We start from the raw sequence: 24,419 nt of genomic DNA, 5'->3' as shown, positions 1-24,419 counted from the left end.
CAAACCATGCCAGTTTATCCTTTAAATAGTGATGTTGTTCTCTTGTGTCCTTTGCACATGACAGTTGCATCCGTGCTTGTCAGAGCTGTGCTTAAATTAAAGCTGTAATTTGTAGGGTTGGATTACAGATGACTAAAAAAAAAAATTTGACTTTCAGCAGGAAAAGGCTTGTACTTGTTTTCCCTAATGTTTACATTTGCTTTTCAATCAGCTCTTTGTAAGGATGTTTTTCTGAAAATGTCTTCTCTTATGATCAACTCTAGAGCTAATCAAAACAGTGTGAGGAATTGTCCAGCTATATTACGAGTTCCTCTTGCTCTCAACAAAGTTAAGACAGTATTTTTGCCTAAATGTTTGTGAATCTTTTGAATTGCTATTCAGCCAGCACCTATCATTCATATGAACATACTCAGTAGCATTTTCTTACTGAGATCTGTGGTCACCCCAATACAGTAGAAAAATAGAGGAGCAGGCAGCCAAAGCACAACCTACTGTGTGATGTTAAATTAGTCACTGAGCCTCTTTGCGCCAGTCCTGATGAGAAGAGAACTAGGTAAGTGAAGGGCTTCGCTGAAAACCAAGTGCTTCCCTTAGAAAATCAATTGCAAAAGACCATGTCCTGTACATTATTCTAGGCCAGGCTAGTGAGCACAGGAAGAGATTAACACTGCCATGCAGCACATGGTGCCCAGCCAGGATTTAGATTTGGCTTCTCTAGTGCTAGGAGGGCAAGTCAGCCTAAGGCGCAGTTTGAGGACTCAGCTTTCTAGGTAGGGAAAAGTGACTGGGTCTTACTGGGAAGAAGGTCCCTTGAAGGACCCATCTTGTGAAGACTGACAGCTGTGTCAGTCCACCTTCCAAGTGCCTGTACATACAGCAGTACAGTATCTGAAGGGGCTGGAGCAGGGAGAGGGAAGGGGATGTGGAAGAAAGACAGAAGAGAATGATAAACGCAATTAGCTGAATTAAAAGATATCTAGAAGAAAGCCTGTGAGGTCCTGTGGTTCAGCTTAAGAAAATAAGTGTTGATTGCTTCAGTGTATCCATGGTCAATTGCTTACCTGCCTTGGCCAAAGGCAGAACCAGAAGTAAGGAATATCAGCTGTTCCTCTAGCAAGGAATTCCTTTAGACAAACAGAGAAGGAGGTGGCATTTTTAGGTATTAGCTTAAAAACCTTTGTGTCTTTGTGTTTTTTAAATGACTATTTACAGAAGTGCCTAGTGAATGACACTAGATTATGGCTTGTTTTAAAGGTCTGATCAATAAAATCAATGTTCGGTGAGAGAGAAAGGAATAAATGTATCAAAAGAAAAAATCTACTTGAAGCAAATAGGCAAGATCTTTATATTTGCCTAGGGATTTCAAGTAAAATTTGTTTTATGCCAGTAAGGCGACTTACTCTTGGTCTAAATTTTGGTGTTAAGCTCCCATCTTGTTAAGGAGCCCAGCCAAAAAGTCCCCATTTCTGAACAACTTGGCACCCTGAAGGTGATCATTTGGAATCCAAAATGGGGCTGAATTTTACAAGGATTCCTTCTGATAGGCCCCATCAGAAAACTTTGTTGAGGAACTAGGGCTGAAAGAATCTATGCTTTACTTAGCCAAGAAAATCCTACAAAACCATTCAACCTTCCCCAAAACAAAAAATCCTGAAGCATTGTAAGTTCTGTAGTTTGAGTCTTACAAACAACCTTAACTGGGGCACCACCCTCAGAAAAAGCAGAGAATGAGCCATGTTCACCCATTCATCACACAGCCTTAATCAACTAAAAGCCATGCTTTCATAGTTGTTAATTTTATAGATAGTTGCGCTGTTCCTGGGATTTGGGTTTTGGTCTAAACTGATTGTTTTCACTGAGGTTCTCCTTTTGGTAATAGGCTGTTGTGCTTGGATTCACGGTGCTGTTTTAACCAATACTTTTTAAACAAAGGGAAGATGAACACATCTGTCTTCAAAGTTGGTTTTGTAGAACTATTTCCTCAACCCTGAATGAGGAACCAAACATTTTTCAACAGCTCTTAAGTTGAAACATTTGTAAATCTGGGCTCTCAATAACAGCTTGGCAGAGTCTCAGTCAGGCTGTTCTCCCTGTCCAACTTATTTGCTAAGAGCCACGTGGCAGACAGTGAACCTTCTGCTCAGCCAGTTCTTTCATTCAGCACTCCGGTATCTTTTGTGAGGGAAACAGAATGTGGTTATGGATTTGGAGGTAAACTGGTGATATGATGGAGACTAGTATGAATACACAAGCACAGTTATTGCAGGGGGTAAGACCCATGCACAAAACATGAATCTGTTAACAAACCAAAACTGCCTTCCAGCTGGGAAAGATATGCAAGAGCTTCCACTGAAAATTCATGGCTGAGACATCCAGCTGTACAATAGTATCTTAACACTTCTATAAAACCATTTCAAGGGTGCTTTCTTGCTTACTTCTGGCCAATTTACACACATTTTTCTTATGAGCCCATTCAAAGCCTTTCCTGTACCTGGATGAAATTTATGTCCGTATTGCTGCACAGAATATTTCTGCTTCCCTCCTGCCAATATGTTTTGTACCTATCTCTCTCCCATTCAACACAGCCTTGCTAATAGTCCTGTACAGCTCATCTGAAGTGAACAGGAAGGCTTTCATTAGGGCTGAACTTGGCAGTGGAGATAGCTGAGTTGATTTACCTACATGCAGTCTCCTTCTGATCAGGGCTGGAAGTTGCATTTAAATGTTTCCTATTAAGTTCTGTACAGATTCAAGCTAGCAGGATTCTCTCTCTGTTAACAAGCTACCATAAAAATATAGCAAAGAATGAGATTGGTTGTTTAGTTTCACATTTAAGTGTCACTTGTAAAGCGATACCTTCTAAATAAATCACAACCATAAGTTTGGGCGTTTTTCTTTTTTGTATGATTCTATGAGTATGCCAGAGAAAGGTTCTTCCCAGAGGAAAATCTATATAGAGGCATTTGAATAGTGCTTTTACATGCATACTACTCTTCATCTAGGTGTTTACCATCATAATGTGGCCCACACATGCATGGAAAAAGGTTGGAGAGGGGTGGCCTGACATGTTCCAGGAATGCAGGACCAAGGGACACTATATACTTACTGTGCTCTCAGGACCAAGGGTTGACTCTATGCCCTCAGGCAATGGCCAGCAGAGATGAGCCACTACAGCAAGACTGCAAGTAGTAATTTGCTACTGGCACTTTAGCAGCAAACTGTTCCCTCACTGGAGAAAGGGAAGAATAGGAACGAAATGGTAGCTTCTGGGCACACATTTCCTTCCCTAAAACAGCCCAGTAACTCACACCAAGGGACGCAGTTTTAATCATGACTAACCACCCCTCTGAGCACCCTGGGATAACAAACAAGAAGGTAAGTAGGTATGAAATCACTCACATTTAAGTGGACCAGGGTAGTTCATTAGCATCACCTAAAAATGCTACGCACAGCCACGGACAAATGTATCCACTCAAACTGAAGGGGGTAAATCACATCTTATGCTGAAAAGTGTCACAAGAAAGCTAGCATGAAGTTAAATGCTTCAACTTATTTTGCCATTATCCTGAAGGAAAGTCTAGTGAGGGCTACAGAAACATGATTAGACTTAACCATTTGGATTAGGGTTCTCCCAATTCTTGGTTTAGTTCATTTATTTATTAACTGTAACCCCTCTTCTGGTTTTCCTGCATCTTCTCTCCCTGTTCTTTGATTTATCCAAAAAGCTGCTCTGAAACGATCAGTCCCATGTTCAGATTGTTCCTTCTTCCCTTGCATGCAAGATGTATTACATGGATCTCAAAGGATTATAGTGAGAAAGAAGTTACATGGGTGTACCAGCCAGTCCCAATAAAACTCTGGCCTCAGTTTAGTTTTGCAAGACACTCATGTACCTCTCTCTCAAGGGCCTTCATGACTATTCCATCTACTTCTGCTGTCATCCAAACTGTCTACGTCCATTATCTTGTATTGCTTGCATTTTGCTTCTTCTCATGCTGCCACTTCCTGTCTGTTAAGCCCCCCTGCACCTCCTCCTCCAGCCATGCTATGATAAAGCCTCCATAGACTGCTCTCTCAGCAGAATGGAATCTCCTGCTCTATCTTTTCTCTAAAGAAATGTACTTCATAATTACAATGCTTTGTAAATAAGGTGGGCTAGAACCAAGTGCCACAATAGGGCCCTTATTCCTGAATTCATACTAGTCTGAGCCTTAAAAAAAATTTAAAAACCAAACCTTACAATATGCAGTTCAGAAGCTGGTTCCTGTAGGGATGGGGAGGGAAATCCCACATGCAACTTAGCAGGTGTTGCCTGCAGCTACCATATTTGATGGACCAATGAACTAACCAGGTCAGTATTAATTAATACAGCAATCAACCACCAACAGGATATGTATTCATACGTGATTAGTACATGATGCCTGGGGTAGATTGTGGAGCACAAGGGAAACAGCGGGATTGCCTTCAACCTCTGAGAAACACACCAATAGCTGGCTGCTGCATCCTTTAGTATGGCCTAGTGACAGGGCTCATTCCAATACAAGTGACTTGCACCTGTTGTTAGTCATCATTAAGAAGGAAATTGAAAACAAAACAGACAACATCATCATGCCATTATATAAATCCATGGTGTGCCCACATCTTGAATACTGAGTGCAGTTTTAGTCTCCACCCCTCAAAAAGGAGGTCCTGGTAGTATAACTAGAAAAGATTCAGAGAAGGGCAACCAAAATGATCAGAGGCTAGGACTCTTCAGTTTGGAAAGGAGGCGGCTGAGGGGGGATATGATAGAGATCTATAAAATCATGAAGGGTGTAGACTAAGCGAACAGGGAACTCTTGTTCACTGAGTCCAAGAACAGTAGAACTAGGGTCTCACCTGACATTAGTAGGTGACAGGTTTAAAACTAACAAAGGGAAGTACTTTTTTACACAATACATAGTTAACTTGTAGAATTTATTGCCACAGGAGGTGGTGGAGGCAGATAGCACAGCCAGGTCCAAAAAGAGACTGGATAAATTAATGAATGATAGATCTATTAATGGTCACGGAACAGAGCAGTTTGAGATGTTTCCTCTGGCATCTCTAAATCAGTAATGATGGATGACAGGGAGGGTACTGAATAGGGCATAGACCACTCTGGAGATATCTAGTTCAATGCTCTCCCTCTACAGCATCTACTTCTGCCACAGTTGGGAATGAGATACTGGGCTAGACAGGCCATTGGTCTGATCTAGTATGGCACTGCATATGTTCTTATGTATACACAGCAATGGGACTTTTATGTGCAAGGCTCAGTTTTAGACCCCAACTTTTCACTAAACAATCCTACTAAATCAATGAGGACCTCTGAAAAAGCAAGGAGACACATGCACAGGCATGACAAATCCAGCCCCTCCTCCCGCAAGCATAAGCTGGGATTTAATCAGAATCAGGACCACTGTCAGCCTGTGGATTTATTATTCATACTTTAATTTATTCAAATTTATTTCACCATTAGGTCTGATAAATTACATGTAAAACTCAATGTTTGTTACAAAGGCATCCCTGTAATAGAGAACAATACCTCCCCCTAAGCCAAATGGCTTGTCTCAATATACACTATTAGTTTAAAACAAATGAGGCAGATTCAGAGCAACTGTCTGATTAAACTGGGTTCATGGCTACTCTACATAACCACAATGCTGTCAAGCAACCAGAATATAGCAGTGAATTTGCCTCCATATTTGTAAACAGGTCTCCTTACCTGTGGTATCAGTAATAACTTAATTATTAAAATAACACTTAATGGAGTGTTTGTAGAGTTGTGCAGAGACTCAAATTCAACACTTAATCCTCATGACATTCCTGTGAGGTTGTTAATGGTATTTTTATTTCTGTTGTATGAACAGGGTAACTTGGGTTGAAAGTTAAAATGAAAATGATCTGGGCAAAATGGCCAAACCTGTAGAAAAAATAGACCTCAGGAGATGCTCAATCTTCCTGACCATGTTGTCCAATGTTAACAGGAATTGTTTCCATAATTCAATGTGCCTTTCATAATTCACAGCATTTTCTTCTTCCATTTCTCTAAGTATGGACACAAGGAATAGCCTGGCCAAATTATGCTACAGTCTCCAGTCAATGTAATTATCAGAGGCCATGCACTGGAGCTCTGTGCCACAAACACTGCATAAAAATATACAGGTTTTCTGTAGATTACACTTGATTCCTTTTTTCAAGATCATGGAAATTTCAGAATCATTTTTAAAAGCTTGTACAAAAAATATTTTTGGGGCCAAATTTCTCTTGCCAATTTCCTTAAAATTTAAAAGTCATTATTTTGTATTGACAAAACAGTGAAATACGGTTTCAGCATAATTTCATTTCCAGTGACATAGAACAGAACTCTCCAATGTACTGCAATGGACAAACTATAATTCCAGGGAGACACACAAGGCATAAGAATTTTCAAACTAGAGGAAGATGCAACAAGATCCATTTTAAAAAATAAAAAAGCCCCTCAGATTTCAGATGAGCAGGGAAGCTGGTCTTCCAATCGGCTATACCAGTCACGTTACCAATAGACCACAAGTGCTTGTAAGTTGGTAAGTTGTAGTAACATAACAGATGCTCAGCAACTCCCGAAAGCTATTGGAATGGTGATGAAACTGGTTCTGCTGCTATGGAACCATTTGTCAAAAGAACAGAAGGACATGACACTAACAAACATGTTAATACAAATTCAGATATAAGGGTACCTATAGCTTAGGCAACGTTCCACATGCTGATGGCACACGACGATGTCAGGGGGCCAAACCACAGAGCAACTGAGGGTGAACCAGGATCAACACTGACAGAATGTTTGTAGGATGAGGACCTTTGCCTAGGAGGGGAGTCAACACTGTCACTACGGTGCACATGAACACTAGTGCTCCGCCTTTACTTTCAAATTGCTGGGCTGACACTCAGCTCTTGGATCATCCTGATCAATAAGACTAAGGGCCACATATTCTCCACCCCTTTACATTGACTTCATTGCGCTTAGCCCGTGATTTACACTGATGCAAGAGGTGAATACAGCATACACTGCAATTTACATGGATCAAGCTAGTGATTCTACAGTGTTCCTTTCCTACTTCTGGTACATCATGGGGTTTATACTCATTTGTAATCACCTCCAACCCTGAAACTTACCCTGCTGTGTTTGAGTTACTGGCACAACTTGAAAACAGTAAACTCCACCATCACCTCTCCCCTGAAACCACCAAAAAACAAATATTCTCAATTGCTCTGCACAGTAAAAAAGGACTCTTCCACATTCTGAAGGGCATTCAAGCTGCTCTCTTGAAGACTGCCCAGCACTCATCTGTACCACCCTAGGCTAGAAGGCATCTTCATCAGTATCAGCATCACTATTTGCTTTGGTCAGTCTCTCAAGCTCCTCTCCATCCTACAGGACCCAGAAGGGGGTGGGAAAAACAAAAAATAAAAAACAGTTAATTATGAGCAAATTTTCCTTTTGCCAAGAACACAAGAAACACTTATTTTGAAGCAGTCCAGCCATAATTGTGAAATCAAGGGCTTGTGTTTTAAATCTCTTTTACATTAAACCCTTGTCTTGGATAGAACAGACAGCTATTCATGAGGAAAAGTCCCCAGATTTGTTTTTAATTGAAAAAAATATTTCACCATTCTGCGTTGGGCTACTTTCATTTTCCCTAGTCCAGTGAATGCAGTTGTATTAACAGATATGCTTCTTCCTGCATGGAGACTTCTTTCTTCCTGGACACAGAGGTGCTGAATAATTTGTCCCCCATCCCCACAGTTGATTAAGCACATGGTCTAAAACATGCCTGATTTCACAAACATGTGATTATACACATTATCTGTATATCTGTTAACCATCACTCAGCAATGGCACAGTATGGAATGGTGAGGAAACATTTACTCCCCACTTTCAGGGTTAAATTAAATTTCCCAGGGCTACATGCAGACTTTGGCCCCTGCTGCTCACAGAACATGGCCATAATATACATACATCTGTGTTGAACTTAATCCTGTTGTCTCTAGCCCAGCTTTCCAATCTATCAAGATCCTTGTGAATCTACTCCTATCCCTCCCCCAAGTGTTTCAATATCTCCCAGTTTCATTTAATCTGCAGACTTGATCAGGAACCTCTCTATTTTGGCAACCAAATCATTAGCAAACATGTTAAACAGTACTGGACCGAGGAAAGACCCCTATGCAACTCCACTTTAAAACTCCTACCATTCTGACATTGATCCATTTAGAATTACCCTTTGTTTCCAATTATTGGGTCAATTCTGTATCTGCCTTATAGAAATTTTATCTAGTCCACATCTCTCCAGTTCAGTTTCTACCAAATTCAGGGCGGCTGTCCCCCCGCCCCAATTTCATGGGCAGAACACAGAGCCCAGCAGCCATTGCGCGGGTGGAACACAGCACCCTCCCTCCCCCCACACGTCTCCAGCTGAGGGGTCCTGGTGGTTCTGCCCCTCACCACTGACTGGCTGCAACGGCTGCCTGGCATGTGGCCCTGCCCCTTGCTGACTGGTGGAAAAGGGCAGGTCCGCATGACAAACAGCCCTTGCAGCCAATCAGTGGTGAGGGGCAGAGGTGGGAGGCAGGCATCTCGCCAACAGCCCCTTGAGCGGGCAGACCCCCGCTTCCCCACCCCAGTAGGCTGCTACAGCACACTTTCCAGTAAGATTCCCCCCCTCACCCCTCCACGGACTTCATGGATTTGGCAGGCAATGCTGGATTTTGCAATATCCACAAAATTGCAATTTTGGTAGGTCCCTATTTATGAGAAAGTTGTATGGGAGTTTACCAAAAGCCTTACTAATGTCCTTGTACAGTGTGACCATTGCATGCCCTTTATCCACAGAACTAGTTACTTTGTCAAAGAAGATTAAGTTAGTTTGGCATGATCTGTTCTTAACAAACCCACGCCAGCTGCTAGTGATCACTTCCTTTAGATGTGCACACATTCACTTCTTTATAAATTTGCTCCAATAACTTCCTGGGTACTGAAGTCAGACTGACCAGTCCTTAATTCCCTGGGTCCTCCTTTTTCCCTTTTTTAAAAGTTGGGCACTGTTAGCCCTTTTCCAGTCTTCTGGAATCTTGCCCATCTCCCACCTGTATCTCAGACTTATTTCTCATTTCACCTAAATGTAAGATGGGTGAGCAAGCTCCTTCCATAAAAAGGTTTCCCCAAATTTTAATGCCCATATTACTATTCAAAGAGCAAAAAGTATAGCGGAAAAATCATGTTAAAACTCTTACAGTAAAAAACTTTACCTGGGTTTCTTGAAATATCTTAGATTTTTAAAACTGGAAGAATGTTAACACCCAATCTACTTTATTCCATTTACACTATTTATCTACTTTCAGCAATTGGCTGAGCTCCAGGGGTAAAAACAGACTTGATTTCAACTTGATTATAATCAGTTCCCATGTACCAGTATGAGCAGGTGGGGGTATCTGGGTTGCAAACACTGTAGGAGAAAGGTTAATTCAAGCTAAAGTGCCTGCAAGATCACCTGAGATTAGAGGGGGAAGGCAGGGTCCTCAGCTAGGCCTTGGGATAGAAGACAGGAACTGCAAACAACACTAGTATGGAGCTAAAATAGGGACTAACCTATTTAAAAGACTGAGTGTGAGCTTATAGAGTTTAAATTAACATGACAATTTTGGCTGAATCACAAGTGCTACCCACAGGTGTAGCAAATCATCTGAACAGTCAGCTTGACAGAGAAAAACAAGCATCTTAAAAGCCTTACCCCACTGGAACGTTCCCACATGTCTCCACTGAAAAGTTTGCTCCTCTCCCCCTGAACAACGTATTCTTGCCCAGGTGGTTTGCTGGCATTGTAGATAAATATGGAGAGAAGCACCACAGGAGCTTCCAAGAAGAACTCCAGAGAAGGTTTGAAGTCAAAGACTATGACCGACACAGTGGTGATTACCACTGTGGTGACCTGGGCAGTCATGACGTGGAACATGTTGTCTCGAAACTTCAAGATGAAGGCCACAGACAGTCCCATGAAGGCTGTGACAAAAATGAGGGCTATGGAGAAGGTGTTGTGCCCATAAAACAAGCCACAGGACTGTATCTGCCTGTAGTAGTCAGAGTGCAGGGCTAGGATTAGCCCGTTAAACAGCACCCCGAATACATAGAGTTTGCTGTTCTGCACAAAAATGCTTTCACTGAGTTGGTCTCCTTCTTTCAGAATCTTTTCATTGTAGATATTGGCCAGAGCAGAGATGAAGCACTGCACTAGTATGAGAAGGTGGCCCAGGCCAAGGCGGAGGGTTTTCAAAGCTCCTGCCGTGGTGGCAGTGACGTTCCACCTGAAGGTGGGAAAAAGCCCAGATACTGTGCAGTTACTCCTTCCCCAGCACTCTCTTTCGAGCCTGGAGTATTGAAGGCAGCTGTTTGATGGGCTGAAAAACATGTCATGATGAAATCCATGGGCAGCCAAGCCATTCTGATGGCTTCCGGTCCCAGCAGTCAGAGCTATGATGGACAGGAACAAAATCAGCAACGAGGCCCACTGCACCCAGGAGAGCTGCCGTCTGTGAGAAAAAAAAGCAGCCCAAACCCCCCAAATTCGTATTGGTTACAAGTTCAGTGACAGAGGTTAAATGTGAGGAGAACAAATAAGGTGCCGAAACTGGAAACTGCTACACCATACACAACTCTGGTCAGAGAGTGAAAAGTCCTGCCTTTGTTGAGGCAATGATAAAAGGCTGACTGCAAGGGCCAGGGTTTTACCTGAGTTATCAGCTCGGGCATCAAAGAACCCACATGCCAGATAGCAGCAAGGGGAGCTCCTACCTGACTTGTGATGGAGGCGCAGAAGTGAGAATTCTGGGCAGGCGATTAGGTGATTTTATTTTTATATACATATGTGTGCATGTATGTGTGCATGTACAAACACACATACGTGTGTGTGTGTGTGTGTGTGTGTGTGTGTGTGTATTCAAAGAAATCCTTTTTTGCAAGTCTTCACTGAAAGTCAGTCCAATTTTTGTGCCCTTTTCCTCACAGAAGTATTGATGTAGCCTGCAAGACTGCCAAAATTATATTGGCTGTTCTTTAGTCTCAGAAATTCTTCATGGTCTTATTTACTTTGAATAACGATGGCCATAGGAGAACATATGAAATCATGACATCACAAAGACTGAAAACTAAACAACAGAGGACTAAACATTTTAATCAGACTGTCAAAAACTCATTTTGGTTAAAAATAGGGAGGTTTGTAAAAGCTTATAGCATATGCATCCCCTTAGAGCCTCAATAAGCAAAGTATTATTTTTAAGGAGAGGGAAGACACAGGAGAAACAAACAAGATAACATATGAAGAAAAAAAAAAAGAACATAATCCTACATTTTTAGAATATGATTTCATTTGACTAAGCAGACCAAACTAAAAACCCATCACTGGCACAGTAAAACTGAGTACATCTCTACACTACACTATTGTACCTCATTCTCCCACGTATTTAATCGTTGTTTATCATCATGTATGACCAGTCAATAACATGACAAAGATTTTCACAGCAATTTTCTTTAGAAAAATTATCGCCTCTCTCATCAAATTCAACAGTTTGACAAAAATGTTTGAGACCATTTCTAGCAACTCTAATAATATCTGGTTCAATTAATCCTCAGGAAAGTGACTTTCCATTTATTTTTCTAAAAATGACAATACAGGAATATAGGCAGGCAAGGTTCTTGGGGGTAAATCTGATATCTTTTATTAAACTAACTCAAATAACTGGAAAAATTCTTCTTAGCTAAGAAGAATTTTTCCAACTATTTGAGTTGCTCTAATAAAAGATATCATATTTACCCAAAGAACCTTGTCTGCCTGTGTCCTTAAACCAACACAGCTACAACCTATACCCCTGAATACAGGAGTATAACACTCCATAAATTCACAGTTAATATTGAAATGGAGTCAGTAACTTAAGCATAATAACAGAAGCATGTTGCAATGGTCCCTGAAAGAGGTAATGCAAACTCAAGAATTTCAGAACCAAAGATAAACTTAAAAAGGAAAATAACCACACTAACATATGGAAAGGCACACTTCTAGCAACCGAACAACCACAACTCTAGTGAGGCCACATAAAAACTACACAGTTATGATCCCATTTGTATATTAATCACAGAAGAACAATTGCCAAATCTGCAGAGATCTAAACAAGGCACATTCCATATTTAATAGTAAGTTTAAACTATCCATCCCTATGGCTTGTGTCCCAAAGACACTAGAAAATAAAAAGCTTTAAAAATAATGATAGCTGTTTTACAAAGAGGAGGATTGCAACAAACTTCTCCAGTTGAATGACAGAAGAAACACTAAACATTTTGCTTTAATAGAAACTTACTTCAACACTATCCGGAATAGGAATGCTGTTGTTATAATGACAAAATTTGAGAACAATACAGCCAGAGCCTAGAAAAAGAGCACAGGGAACAAAATTACAATTCAAATGTAGTCCAACAAGATCCACCCTCACAGATGTCACCTCCCAGGATGTGCTACAGCAAAAAACTGGCCGCATTGGCACTAAAATTCTGCTTCAGGTGAGATGCACTTAATGGGCGGACAACACAGAATTCCTTAAAAGACATTTGTGGCCCATGTTGAAGATGTAAATGGTGCATAAAGCCTAGCTAAATCCTCTTTTGAGAGGCAGGCTTTGCTGTTGCCTAGAGAGGTGTTGAAACGGCTCTTGATTTCAGAGAGCAATGGATCAGACATCAGTGTGAGCAACCTTCACGAACAGTCACCATGACATGGGAACACTGGATAACAGACGTGGGCCAAGGTAATTCTTTTACCTTCATGATGCTTCCAAGATCTCAATGCCAGAGCTTTCAAGCATGTGAAAGAAATTGAAAAGCACAGGTCTACTGCCTAAAAATGGCACTGTCTCAATCTACAGGTTTGCTCCCGTGGTCACAGACTGCATTGCTATCCTATGACCACGGCTCCTAGGCAGCCAGAAAACAAACACTAAAGAAATACTAAGAGATTGGCTTACAATGGAAAAAAACAGCTTTTACTGGGAGTGTGTTCTGCCTCAATCACCCAATTAACTGGGTCTATCAATGGCACAGCAAGTGCTGTGGCACAGATATAACTAACTGAAGGCATAATTTGAAGACTAAGGGCTCCTATACACATGCAGGGAGCCTGTTCTGATGCACTGAAAATCCAGCGCATCAGAACAGACTCAACTGAGTCTGCTGGAGTATGGAAATTGAAGCGCTCTAGCAGTCTTGTGCATCACCATCGCTGTATATCTCTGTGCTGACAAAATGGCAGCAGTGCTCTTTGAAATAAAACGTGTCCAATGAACTTTATATTTCAAACCACCCCGCTGACATTTTTTCAGTGCAGGGACATGCAGCGACAATGATACATGTGATACATGGCCGCTTCTAATTAGCGCAGCTTACTAATTAACAGAAATTCATTAACTGTGACAAAGCACAGAATGGAAAGACTCCAAATTATTTCAAATCCAAAGGGGAGCTAGTGATAAAAACAACACTGTCTTACACTAAAGCTGAGCAAAATTGATCTAGCAGAGTTGATAAACAGCAAGGGAACTGTGTAATACCATTTTTCAGAGCAGAAGCATGCTTAGAACCACTGCATTTTAAGTTCAGAATCTCACAGGGATTTGCCATTGCCTTCTGTCTCCAAAGTCTTTTCAGTCTCATTCAGCTAGAAAGCAACTGGACTCCCATTAAGGTGTCTAAGCATGGCATCATGGCCATGCTTTTTACAGATGAACTGCAAAGGAGTATTAGATTATTGTGTTCACTTAACCAGGCTGTCGATAAATACATGCATCTCAGAATGCATTATTCTGGATCGCTGTGAATAGCAAAGGAGCTAGCATGTCTGCTATTTGCACTGCCCTGTATCTAAGAATGGTGTGTTCTGTTGCATCTCTAATGAACTAGAACAGCAACAGAGGAATTTCTAAAAATTAAGAGTTTAATTAAATATATTTACTGTTAAATTCCAGAGCCTTCTTAGTGAATAGTGATATGTATAAAAATGTTACATAGATTAATTAATTTTCAATACCTCCCTGCAACGGGACCCTCAAAAGAAAAATTACTCTGTTACATAGTAAGTTTATATCCAGCTAGCTAGGTAATTACTTAAAATAATATTGAAACCCTTTTTGCCTTATGTCGTTAAAATCTCAACACTAACTCTGCAATTAGCAAAAAGAAAGTGCTGCTTTTTTTCTGTTGTAGCCGAACACCTTATTTACCAAATAATTGGTCACATTGCCAGTGATCTGTTCTCTTGTAAATCAAAGCCCCTGGGTCCAATGTATCCATACAAGAGGTTAAAGTGCAGCTTAATAAATCTGATTTCCTGACTTGTGAAATTAGAATTAAAAAATAATAATAAACTATTGGGGGCATAATTTCCTTAGACCCATTTGTGAGAAAGAAAAATATTTGCAATTGAAATTGATAAATCCAGAACAGGTCCAGGAGAGGATGAACTACCAAAGGTTCCATTTATATTTCATCTTTGCTTCACAAACTAACCTCAAACCAGCTTTCATGGAAACATGAGATAATCACAACTTAGGGTTCAGACATGACCTGCTTACTCTGAAGTATTTTCAGTGTACTCTATATGCAAATGGAATGCATGCATGTTTCACAGCATTTACTTCAGAGTTTGTCAATATTAACAAGCTGTTCAAGTAATAACACTTGGACCAAATAAATAATCCCAGCTCTAAATAGAAAGCATGAAGACACAATCTTTTTTTCTAAATATATAAAGAATGAATTCAGGTCCTCTGGAGAAATTCAGCAAGTATCAGTCAACCTAATGATTATGACCTAACAATGCTCGCAAGCTTCTGAGATTTACTTGGCACAGAATGGAAGAAAGAAAAATGTATAAGCCATTATATGAAATCATACTTTAAAAAGATCAGTGATAGAAGTTCTGTAGGAAATAAGTCTTAAAACTCAGCCTTCTGGAAAAAAACAGTGGGGAACAGAAATGCTGGTCTGAAAAGAAGAAAAAGGCTGATGAACCAAGACAGGCATCTCTTTGAAACTATTAATTCTACCTGTAAAAATCAGTCAAGCAGGAGAAAATAAAAGGGATTCTTCACATTTGGTTGCTAAAAAGAGGGCTGTAAGTCAGGTGGGTTGAAGGAATAAACAATAATCATAAATGAAATGCTTATGCAAGTCAGCTATGGGAGCACAAACCCGCAACTGGTATGAACCTTCAAAAAAGTGAGCCTTGTCCCATTTAATGCTACCTTATTTGGTACATATATACTTACTGGTTGGAGGTAGGATAAGACATAGAAAATAATCAGGTTATCCAAAAAATAAAGAAAGGCAGGAATTGACCATTTCATGTAGTTACAAAATTGCCTCCATGATGTACATCCAAAATGATGACATAATTGACCTGATGAAAGAAAAAGAAGGAAATTGGTTAGTTAAGGGAACGTGAATGATGAAAACTGGAGCTAAAGGCATCTCAGGTTGATGTGTGCAAGACATATTACACAGAACAGCAACTATTTGTTTTAAAAGCAAATCAGGTTTTGACAACAAGTGCCAGTCCAACCTCCTGCTAATACACAAGACATACAACAGACAGAGACAACACGAACCTCCTCCACACTGTCTTGCCAATCACCTTTATCCACTAACATAAAATAACTGATTATAAGGGGAAGAGATGAGTCCGCGTGGCCATTCAATCCTTGTCCTGAGCAAAGAAGGTATTCATTCCCCTAGAAACACTTTCAATGATAGGGTCATGTTCCGACTAGGAACAATAAAGAGGCTGCCAGTCATTTTATGACAGCAAGGAATGGCAGCCAGATGGAAATGGCTTTCCATGTCTGCTGATTGTAACCAGATTTAAAACAGTGACCTAAATGTAAAAACACCTTCTTTATATAGAACCCAAAGTGTAGCACCTGGAAAAAGCCCCCCAGAAACCATCTTGTTTGCCTAGGCTGCTGTCATCTGAGGAGCTCCTCCCACATAAAAGTTTTAAAACAAATTAATGAAAATCCTACTGTCCTGTCTTGGACACTGGAAGGGGAACCCCCTTGGCTCTGGCCCCAGCACAGCAGCCTTGCATCTCTGTACAGCAAGAAATTTAGCCCACAGCTTACCTGCCTCTTCTGCTCACTCTCCCGGGGTGTTAAGCTCCCAGTGGGGCACGCTCTCATTATCCAAATGCCCTGCAGCTGGACTCTCCAAATAGAGCTAACTGTTCCCTCTTAAAAGGAACAGACCACCCTGTTAAACCACCCCACAGAATTTGCCATTTAAATGACAACAGGCTGTAAAGGAAGCCAAAACAGAGGATGAGGGAAGGAGATGTAGGACTAAGTTTGCCAAGACATTCAGGGATGTGCATCTCAACGTAATCAGCATTTTTAAATTTAAAATATGAACAGCACAGGGTGCAAATACAGTGGGTGGGAAATGAAAGTAGTTGGCAAGAAGTGGAGTTAACAGGCTCAAAAAGGAAGGGACAAAGTAAGAATATCTCAAAACCAGGACACAGAAAGAGGCAAAGTATAGACTGATGCAACCTGGAACCAGCAACAATCAATGAAAAGTAGCAGCAAGGACTGGTGGCATTCATGGTCTTAGGTATAGCTGTATTAAATGATGTGGGGATTAGCACACAGGTGGGCAATTATTTGGACTTGAGGGCCACTTAAGGAGTTTTGATGAGCTGTTGCAGGTTGCGGGGGCGGGGGGGAATAGCCCAGGCCAGTCCGTGGGGTGCTGGACAGAGTGGGTGGATGGATGAGGTCTCCTTAGAGATCGGCTTGGGACACCCATGGGCAGAGCACACTCAACTAAGCAGATGGGATGGGGCCAGAGGTGGGCATGGAACGATATCCAGGAGCAGGATGGGCAAGAGGGCAAGCCTGGGATCACAGGGCAGGGACAGCATAGGGCCTGGGGCAGAGCTGTGATCTGCTCCCCACACATTTCTGTGATGGGTGGCAATTCTGTGGGCAACGACATGCAAGGAGTGGATTGCCGCTCTGCCCTGGCCCTGCACCACCCCACACTGCACCTGGTTCGTGCTGTGGCTGCTCACAGCCTGACAGCACAGAGCAGCCCTGACAGATCATGACCATGGTGGGCAAACTGCGTTATGTTAGGGCTTTTGACCAGAATCTAGGCCTTCCTGGAACTAAGCAGTAAAATTGTACAGAGTGCCTCATAAGGCAGTGGGAAAAGCGAGTGCTGTGACTGGTACAGTGGGTGAACGAGGTACACCAGTTTCTCTAAAAGGAAATGAAACCAAAAATGGGATAGGACTGGAGTATCTAAAGTTATCTAAAAAGATGAGATAAGGAACTTGAGGACTGGACAATTTGGGATGAGAAAGTTAAAGAAGGTAGTGGACAAGCAAAGTGACAACGTTGTGTTCATGTTGTTGTCATGGGGAGGCAGTGCCAACTGTGGACTTTTTGCTCGAGCAGCGGACAATCCAGAAACAAACATCTCACACACTCAGCAGAGGATCTGAGGCTCCTACCACTGAAAGCCATTACTGTACCATCTGAAGAAACCATTTATCAAGTTATATTACAGAGAGAAAATTTGTAAAAAGGCTTATGGGTTACTATTAAATTTTACTTGATACTAAATCAGACAAGGGGCTGTGTCAATCCTTGGGGGTCTCTGGCAAAAAGAATCCTAGTGGTAACAATGACCAGGCCAATCATCTGGCTGGGGTTATCTGAACCCAGCACTCTTTTCTGCCTATGCAGGGGGTCAGACTCAATGATCTATTGAGGACCCTTCTGACCCTAACATTTATGAATGGGGGCAGGGAAGGGAGGGGGGGGGAGAAAGGGGGGATGCCCATGACCTGGCCCCTGCTACCTCCACCCCAGCACAGGTGCACACAGGGAGCCCCAGTACAATGCGGCTGCAGAGTGGCACAGCCCAGCAGTACAGGGTGGCCTAATCTGGTGATGATCTATCGGAGCCACCCCATACTGCCAGGCTACAAGCAGCCACAGTGCAAACCAGGTGCAGTGTGGGGCAGGGGCCTGGGTCAGAGCCATGATCTGCTCTCTGTATATCCCCACCCAGGGAACCACCACCTGTTACAGGGATGTGTGGAGAGCAGATCATGGCTCTGCCCTGGCCCTGCCCTGTTACTGCCCAATCTGTCTGCCCGTCCTGCTCCCAAATGCCGTCTTCCACCCAGCCAATCATTTTCTGCCCTCAGGAGTACCAGACCAGTCTCCAAAGAGACCCCACCCACCCATCCACTCCATCTGGCACCTCTGGCGGTAAATGCAGGACAGATTGTCAGCAGCAGCCAGGCAGAGCAACCTGCTGCCACAGGGGCTGCCAGGAAGCTGAGTCCAGCCACCATGCTGCCCTTTCCCTACTGCAGGCCTTGGGCAACATGACTGGCCACAAGAGCCATGGCCCTGGCTGCCCCCTGTGCCTGAGCCAGGTGGGACTGAGAGACCTGCCACAGGTCACATGGAATCCCTTGGTGAGTTGGATCTGGCCCACAGGTCATGTTTTGTCCACCCCTGGGTTAGCAGAAGCACCTGCAAAAGTGATTCAAGCTGATGCAAGTAGGTGACACCCCTTCAGAAAGGTGAAATCTTTACCAGTCTGTCCAGGTGAAGAAAAGAGGTTCATGTGTCTGTTGAGACATTCAGAATCCCTCATTTCAATGCCCTAACATATTGGTTGCATTAATTACCTAGATACAGGTGTTTTGAAGTTTATCAGCACTTCAGTAGGAAAAGAACATAGTGTGCAGGTTTATGAATGGGTAAGCAGTAACAGTTTTGGATGGCATCATATGCATAAAGGTGAGGGGACTGTAGAAATTAGCTAGCAGTCCCCAAAGTAGAGTCACAAACTTTACAGAAGATTTGGCCCCCATCAGAATTGGAACTGTGGATCTGGAAAGAATAAGTCACTAAGCAGCAGTGTTGGGGGGGGCAGTGTTGGGTTTTTGGGATTTTTTTTTTTTTTTTAAGGAGTTTGACTGTAAGGCAAGTATAAGTAGCTCTTGTCTGCACGAGTCCTAAGGCAGAATGAGAGCATGTGTATTATGGCCATAGTCTAGGAAGCAGTTAAGGGTGTATGGACACACACTTTAACACCACTGGGTGTCTATATACATACTCTGGAGTGGGAGGGGTTGAAAGGGTGGGGTGCATTTTAATTAGGGCGGCTGTCCAAAAAGCTGCTCTAATTAAATGCCACAGTGTCATGTGTATTGAGCATCCCACATTTCAAAATGGCCATGAGGGGACCTCAACTAAAGCTCCGTTGATGAATTTTAGTTGAAGTGACCCTGCCTGCTGCCATTTGAAATGCGAGACACTGAATACATGTGACACTGCAGCAGGCACGCTGGAGTGTTCTAATTAGAATGCTGCAGCAGATTTGATTAATCAGGGTTAGAATCAATTAATCAAGTCTGCTCTAACACATTCTAATCAGTCGGAGCACACGTACAGGCACCCGTATTTCCTGTTTTTCCAGAAGTCTATTTTATTTAACTTGACACTGTGAAAAGGCATAAGGTAATGATTCTCAACCAGGGTCCACAGCATCCTACATGATTCATAAGATAAATCCAAAGATTTCAAATAAGAATCCACAGAAAGACTACAACAGGTGGTCCAACACTAAGTTCTTTGCAACAGAGAAATTGTTTTATTAGTTTTTCACAGCCAAAAAATGTGTGAAAGCTAAGAGCTAGCATTTCTGAGGGGTGCCTTGAATCTAGCAAGGGGTGGTTTGAATCTAAAAATGTTAAGAACCACTTGTGTAACATAATCCTTGGCAATCTTTCCTCAGCCTTGAAGACATTTTTTAATCATTCACTTTCCTTTTTTATTTTAAGTGAAAGAGAAATGATCATCATAGAAATTAATTACCATTTAGACAGGTGCAGTTATATAGATTTGTAACTAAAAGGTACCTATGGCTCAGAGGTGGAGAATGCTGTGGGTAAGTACTACTCACTCCTGTACATGCTTCTATTATAGAGGAAGGGGGATTAAGGATGGTGCACTGAAAATGTTGCAAGCAGGCATATGCTTGATGGGAACACGGTGCAACGAATCACAGATATGGTTTACATCTCAAATGATGGTGGGGTTTTCTTTTTACAAAGAATTTAAGTGTAAGAGTGAAGACCAGCATGTTTCCTTGTTTCTCATCCTCTGTAATACACAGCCCTTCTCCAGCCATTCCCGGCCCTTTCAGCAGTTAAGCATTTTAAAAGGCAGTTTTCACACCAAAAGTTGCCAGCTCTTGGTCGTGTGGTGCCCTCTGCTGCTGCACACATGTATCAGAGGCTTACTAGAAAACTGAACATAAGAACAGAAAAAGTGCCATAGTGGGTTAGATGAATGGTCAGTCCAACTACCCCAGTATCCTGTCTCCAACAGTGGCAGGAGTTCAAGCTTTAGAGTGAGAACATTGAACCAGATATCTAGAGCAGTGGTCCTCAACCTTTTCAGACTTGAGGAACCCCTTGGAAAATGCTAGTTCTTAAGTTTTCATGCATTTTTTTGACTACAGAAAAACAATAGAAAAAATTTCTGTTGCAAAGAATTCAGAAAGACTACAACAGGGAAGCATGGTCTTAACATTATAGATTTCTATTTGAAATCTCTGGGTTTATACTATTAACCACGTTTGCACATGTAACAATGCTAATGTTCTGTGGCATTCGACACCTCTGAAAGGATCTCAAGGCACTACAGGGTGGTGTGGCACCCTGGTTGAGAATCACTGATCTAGAGTGATCTAACCCCTATTAACTATCCTCCTGGTATCCACCACTATTAGCTGAAAGATGCTAAGGGAAACATTCCCCGGCTGTTCTGTTCAGTAGCTATTAATGGATCTATCATCTATAGTTTGTTTAGCTCTTTTTGAGCCTGGCTGTGCTATCTGCCACCACCACCTCCTGTGACAATGAAAATGCACGTGTCCTTGGTTACATGCAAAGACTAGTATACCAAACTAGGGTTCCTTGCCCCTCCTTTAGCCAGACCAGCCTTCAGCTATCCCTTTGTTCACTTAATCAGACCCTTCTTCCACGCTAGCCCACTTCCACTTACTTCTAGGCAGCTTCACCACCGTACGCTTGCACCTTTTGCATTTTTTGGTTTATCTTCGGACCTCACACAAGGGAGCAGAGAGAACAACTGAGACATACCCAGAAGAGTCTGCAAGCCCCAAATCCCAATCCTTAGGCTTGTTACTCTTTGTACAGCTTAACCCCCAGTACAGCTTGATCCCCAGTTCTACACAAGAATGTGCTGACAGAATATTGTCAACTTTTCCAGAGAATCAGGTTCTACATCTTAACTGTAGCAGAGGCAGGAAGACTAACCTGAATGATCTATATTCAGGTGAACTCCTCTAGAGTTAGTCTAGCCTAAGTGAAAGTAGCATGCTATGAAATAACTCAGACTGACCAAACTATTGCATAGTGTTGCTTGAGTTACAATTTGTGCAAATTCTGCAAAGAAAGAATTTGAGCTAGCACTTTAAAGGGTATATAAAGAACAGGGCTAATGCTTCATAACAGCATCTAGCTATGGGCACTTACCTCTTCTTGTTACCCAGAGTGCCGCTATCATAGACAGCACTAGTTTTACTAGCTCAGAGCACACATTCACAGTTGCAGGAAGGTAATCATACTTGTTATCTGTAAAATTCAGAAAACTGCAGTAAACAAACACTGGTATGCCAACTTCTCTATTCACATTTAAAGCAGAAGAAAGCCACAGTCCAGGTAGTCTTTGAGAACCATTTTGGCACTGTCATGAACCAGTAATATTTTTGATGTATTAATGGGCTGTCATGCATGTTTTCTTGAATTTGTTTCACTGATGAGCAGTCTCTACATCTAAGCAGCATCAAGCTGTATTTAGACTTATTATTATTATATCTTTATGGAACTGTGGTATTTGACCTGAATGTATTTTTCATGATTGATATTTTACCCCAACTATTCAGTAGGGTAATAATTAACTTAAGTGTTCCTCCCCACCTTGTCAGCAACCTGACGAGGAATGTCTTGCACCCAAAAGCTTGTCAAACTTTATGCTAACTATGTAATTGGTCCAATAAAAGCAAGCATTCTGATGCAGAGTATGAGCTCCCCAAGAATCCAGTGGATAATGTATGTAAACTATCAGATAAGAAACCCTACTAAGACTTGTCATGAGACCAAGTGTTTGTATTTAGTTTTCCCAGGCACAGGCAATGACTTCAGGCCTTCAGCCAGGGGACTAGGTGTTGCGATTACCAGGAGAAGTTGCTGGGAGTTCTGACAAAATGGTTAGAGGCAGGAGCTGCTTTCTAACTACTGAGCTGAGCAGAAGCTGCATTCTTAGATTTAAGATGCAGGGTAAAATCAGATTATTGTTCTAATATTGCCTTTTTGTTTGTTTATTCTTATATCTCTTATATTTGTATTTCAGCAAATGATTACTGATTTCTTATGTTTATTTTTGTATTATAACTTACTTTATCCAATTGTATGTATGGTTAGACACTCTGAAATTTTTTCCTACCTTTCATAATTTACTATTGTTAGTGGACAATAGCAAGTTATGAAAGGCAGAAAAAAAAAACTGTTTTAGAGTATTTGATCATACAGACAGGCCTCTTGCAAGGAAGTGGGGGAAAATCATCTAGCCCCCTGCCATGGCAGAGGGTCGGACTAGATGATCTTCTCAGGTCCCTTCCGACCCTAGAAACTATGAAACTATAAAATATATCATTTCCGAGCACATGACTAGTCAAGGGTGTGATTCTTCTGACTGGCAAAATCCCCTCTGCCAAAAGCTGGCAAGACCAGGGTGAGGTGGGTAAAGATGACATGCTATCAGTCAGACACATGACTTTTGGACCATCTCAGTCTGTTCTCTATGGTCAAGCAACAGATGGTAGGCAGGTTTGGGGACTGAAAGGCACCCCTGAAGGTGTGGAAACACTCTCGGGGCACGTCCAGAGGAGTTGTGCAAGTTTGGTTTGCAGTGCCTCAAAGCTGTCTGAGATGCTGCAAACCACACAAGGTGCATGTGCACCTGTTCACTGTGCTAATTTGCAGTAAGCACCAAAATTTGACACTGGGAGGCTCCGTGCCACCAGATTAGTGCCACTGCTGCCCCAGAAGGCCTCCAGGACACCACGTAAGACTACTGGGGCCAGCAGAGGTGCCTCTGCTATTTGTACTGTGGGAAACACATGCCCCTACACGTGTGGAGTCATCTGGCTGTGCCCTGGGAGTCTCTCGCAAAGGTGCACCAGACAGCATCTAGTTTTACGGTGTGACATAGGCACATCCTTCAGTTTGACTCATGTACTGTAAAAATGCTCCACAAATTAAAGTTATGTTTAGAACTCTCATTATAAATGCCCTATTTTCAACAGCACACAGCTTCCCAAATACCTGCCAATCATTTTAATATACATTTGAGCACATACCCTGTACAGGTAGCTTTCTCTGAATAATATATATCACAAATGCAAACATACGTTCATTGGCTGAATATTTCATCAAGAGGATCCTACTGGAACCCAAGGTAACATATACTCCCCCTAGCAGGACGGCATACGCAGACGACTTGGAGCATACAGACCGACGGCAGCACTTGGTCGCCATCCTGCTGTCTCGCTGTCAGTGCCCTTTGGATAACAGGGCACAAATAACATGTATTCATACTGTAGGAGCTGATAAAAGAGCTAAGCACTCGCACAGGTTCTACTGCTTCATGGATTGCACACCCAAGGGCAGGTTTGGCATGGCTTTGCTCGACTGCTTCTCTGGAATGGATATGAGAAGCAACAAGAGATGTGTAAATGGGCAGAGGGAAATGACAAACCCACTCCCTCTTGCCCCCCAAAAAACACGATGAGAGAGAAGGTATTTTTGTAAGGCTATAAGCAGTGCCACACCAGGTCAGGCCAATGGTCCATCTAGCCTCAGTGGCAGGAGTGGGCACCAAACTGGAGAGAGGTAGTGGAGGGAAGCAAATAACCTAGCACTGGTCTCAAGTTGCAGCATAGGAAATCAAGGTTACAAATCAGGAAAACCTCTCTCACCAGGACAGCAGTGAAGCACTGCAACAGGTGATGGCACCTCCATCCCTGGAGGTTTTGAAGACTCAACTGGACAAAGCCCTGGCTGGGATGACCCAGTTGGGGCTCTGAGCAGGGGGTGGACTAGATGTGACCTCCTGAGGTGCCTTCCAGCCCTTGTCTCACTGCTGACAGGGGCGGCTCCAAGGGGGGGTGCACTGGTGCGATCGCACCCCACTTTGCTTCCTGCTCCACCGGC

At 42.4% G+C, this 24,419-nt stretch overlaps 1 protein-coding gene across 1 annotated transcript; it reads right to left on the bottom strand.

Moving 5' to 3' along the window:
* Positions 1–5,446: 5,446 nt before the first annotated feature.
* SLC35A5 (solute carrier family 35 member A5) lies at positions 5,447–23,762 on the bottom strand. Its single transcript, XM_019527367.1, has 6 exons — positions 23,618–23,762; positions 21,681–21,779; positions 15,364–15,494; positions 12,406–12,473; positions 9,789–10,584; positions 5,447–7,432 (listed from the first exon to the last, which is right to left on the bottom strand). Exons 1-6 carry the CDS (start codon positions 23,742–23,744, stop codon positions 7,364–7,366), a joined length of 1,290 nt encoding a protein of 429 aa, XP_019382912.1. The 5' UTR covers positions 23,745–23,762; the 3' UTR covers positions 5,447–7,363.
* Between the last annotated feature and the right edge of the window lie 657 nt (positions 23,763–24,419).

Source organism: Gavialis gangeticus, unplaced genomic scaffold, assembly GCF_001723915.1.
Source record: "Gavialis gangeticus isolate Ggan-Ray unplaced genomic scaffold, GavGan_comp1, whole genome shotgun sequence".
Lineage (NCBI taxonomy): Eukaryota > Metazoa > Chordata > Crocodylia > Gavialidae > Gavialis > Gavialis gangeticus.
Note: the sequence above shows the minus strand (reverse complement) of the source record. Positions and strands in the feature narration are given on the sequence as shown.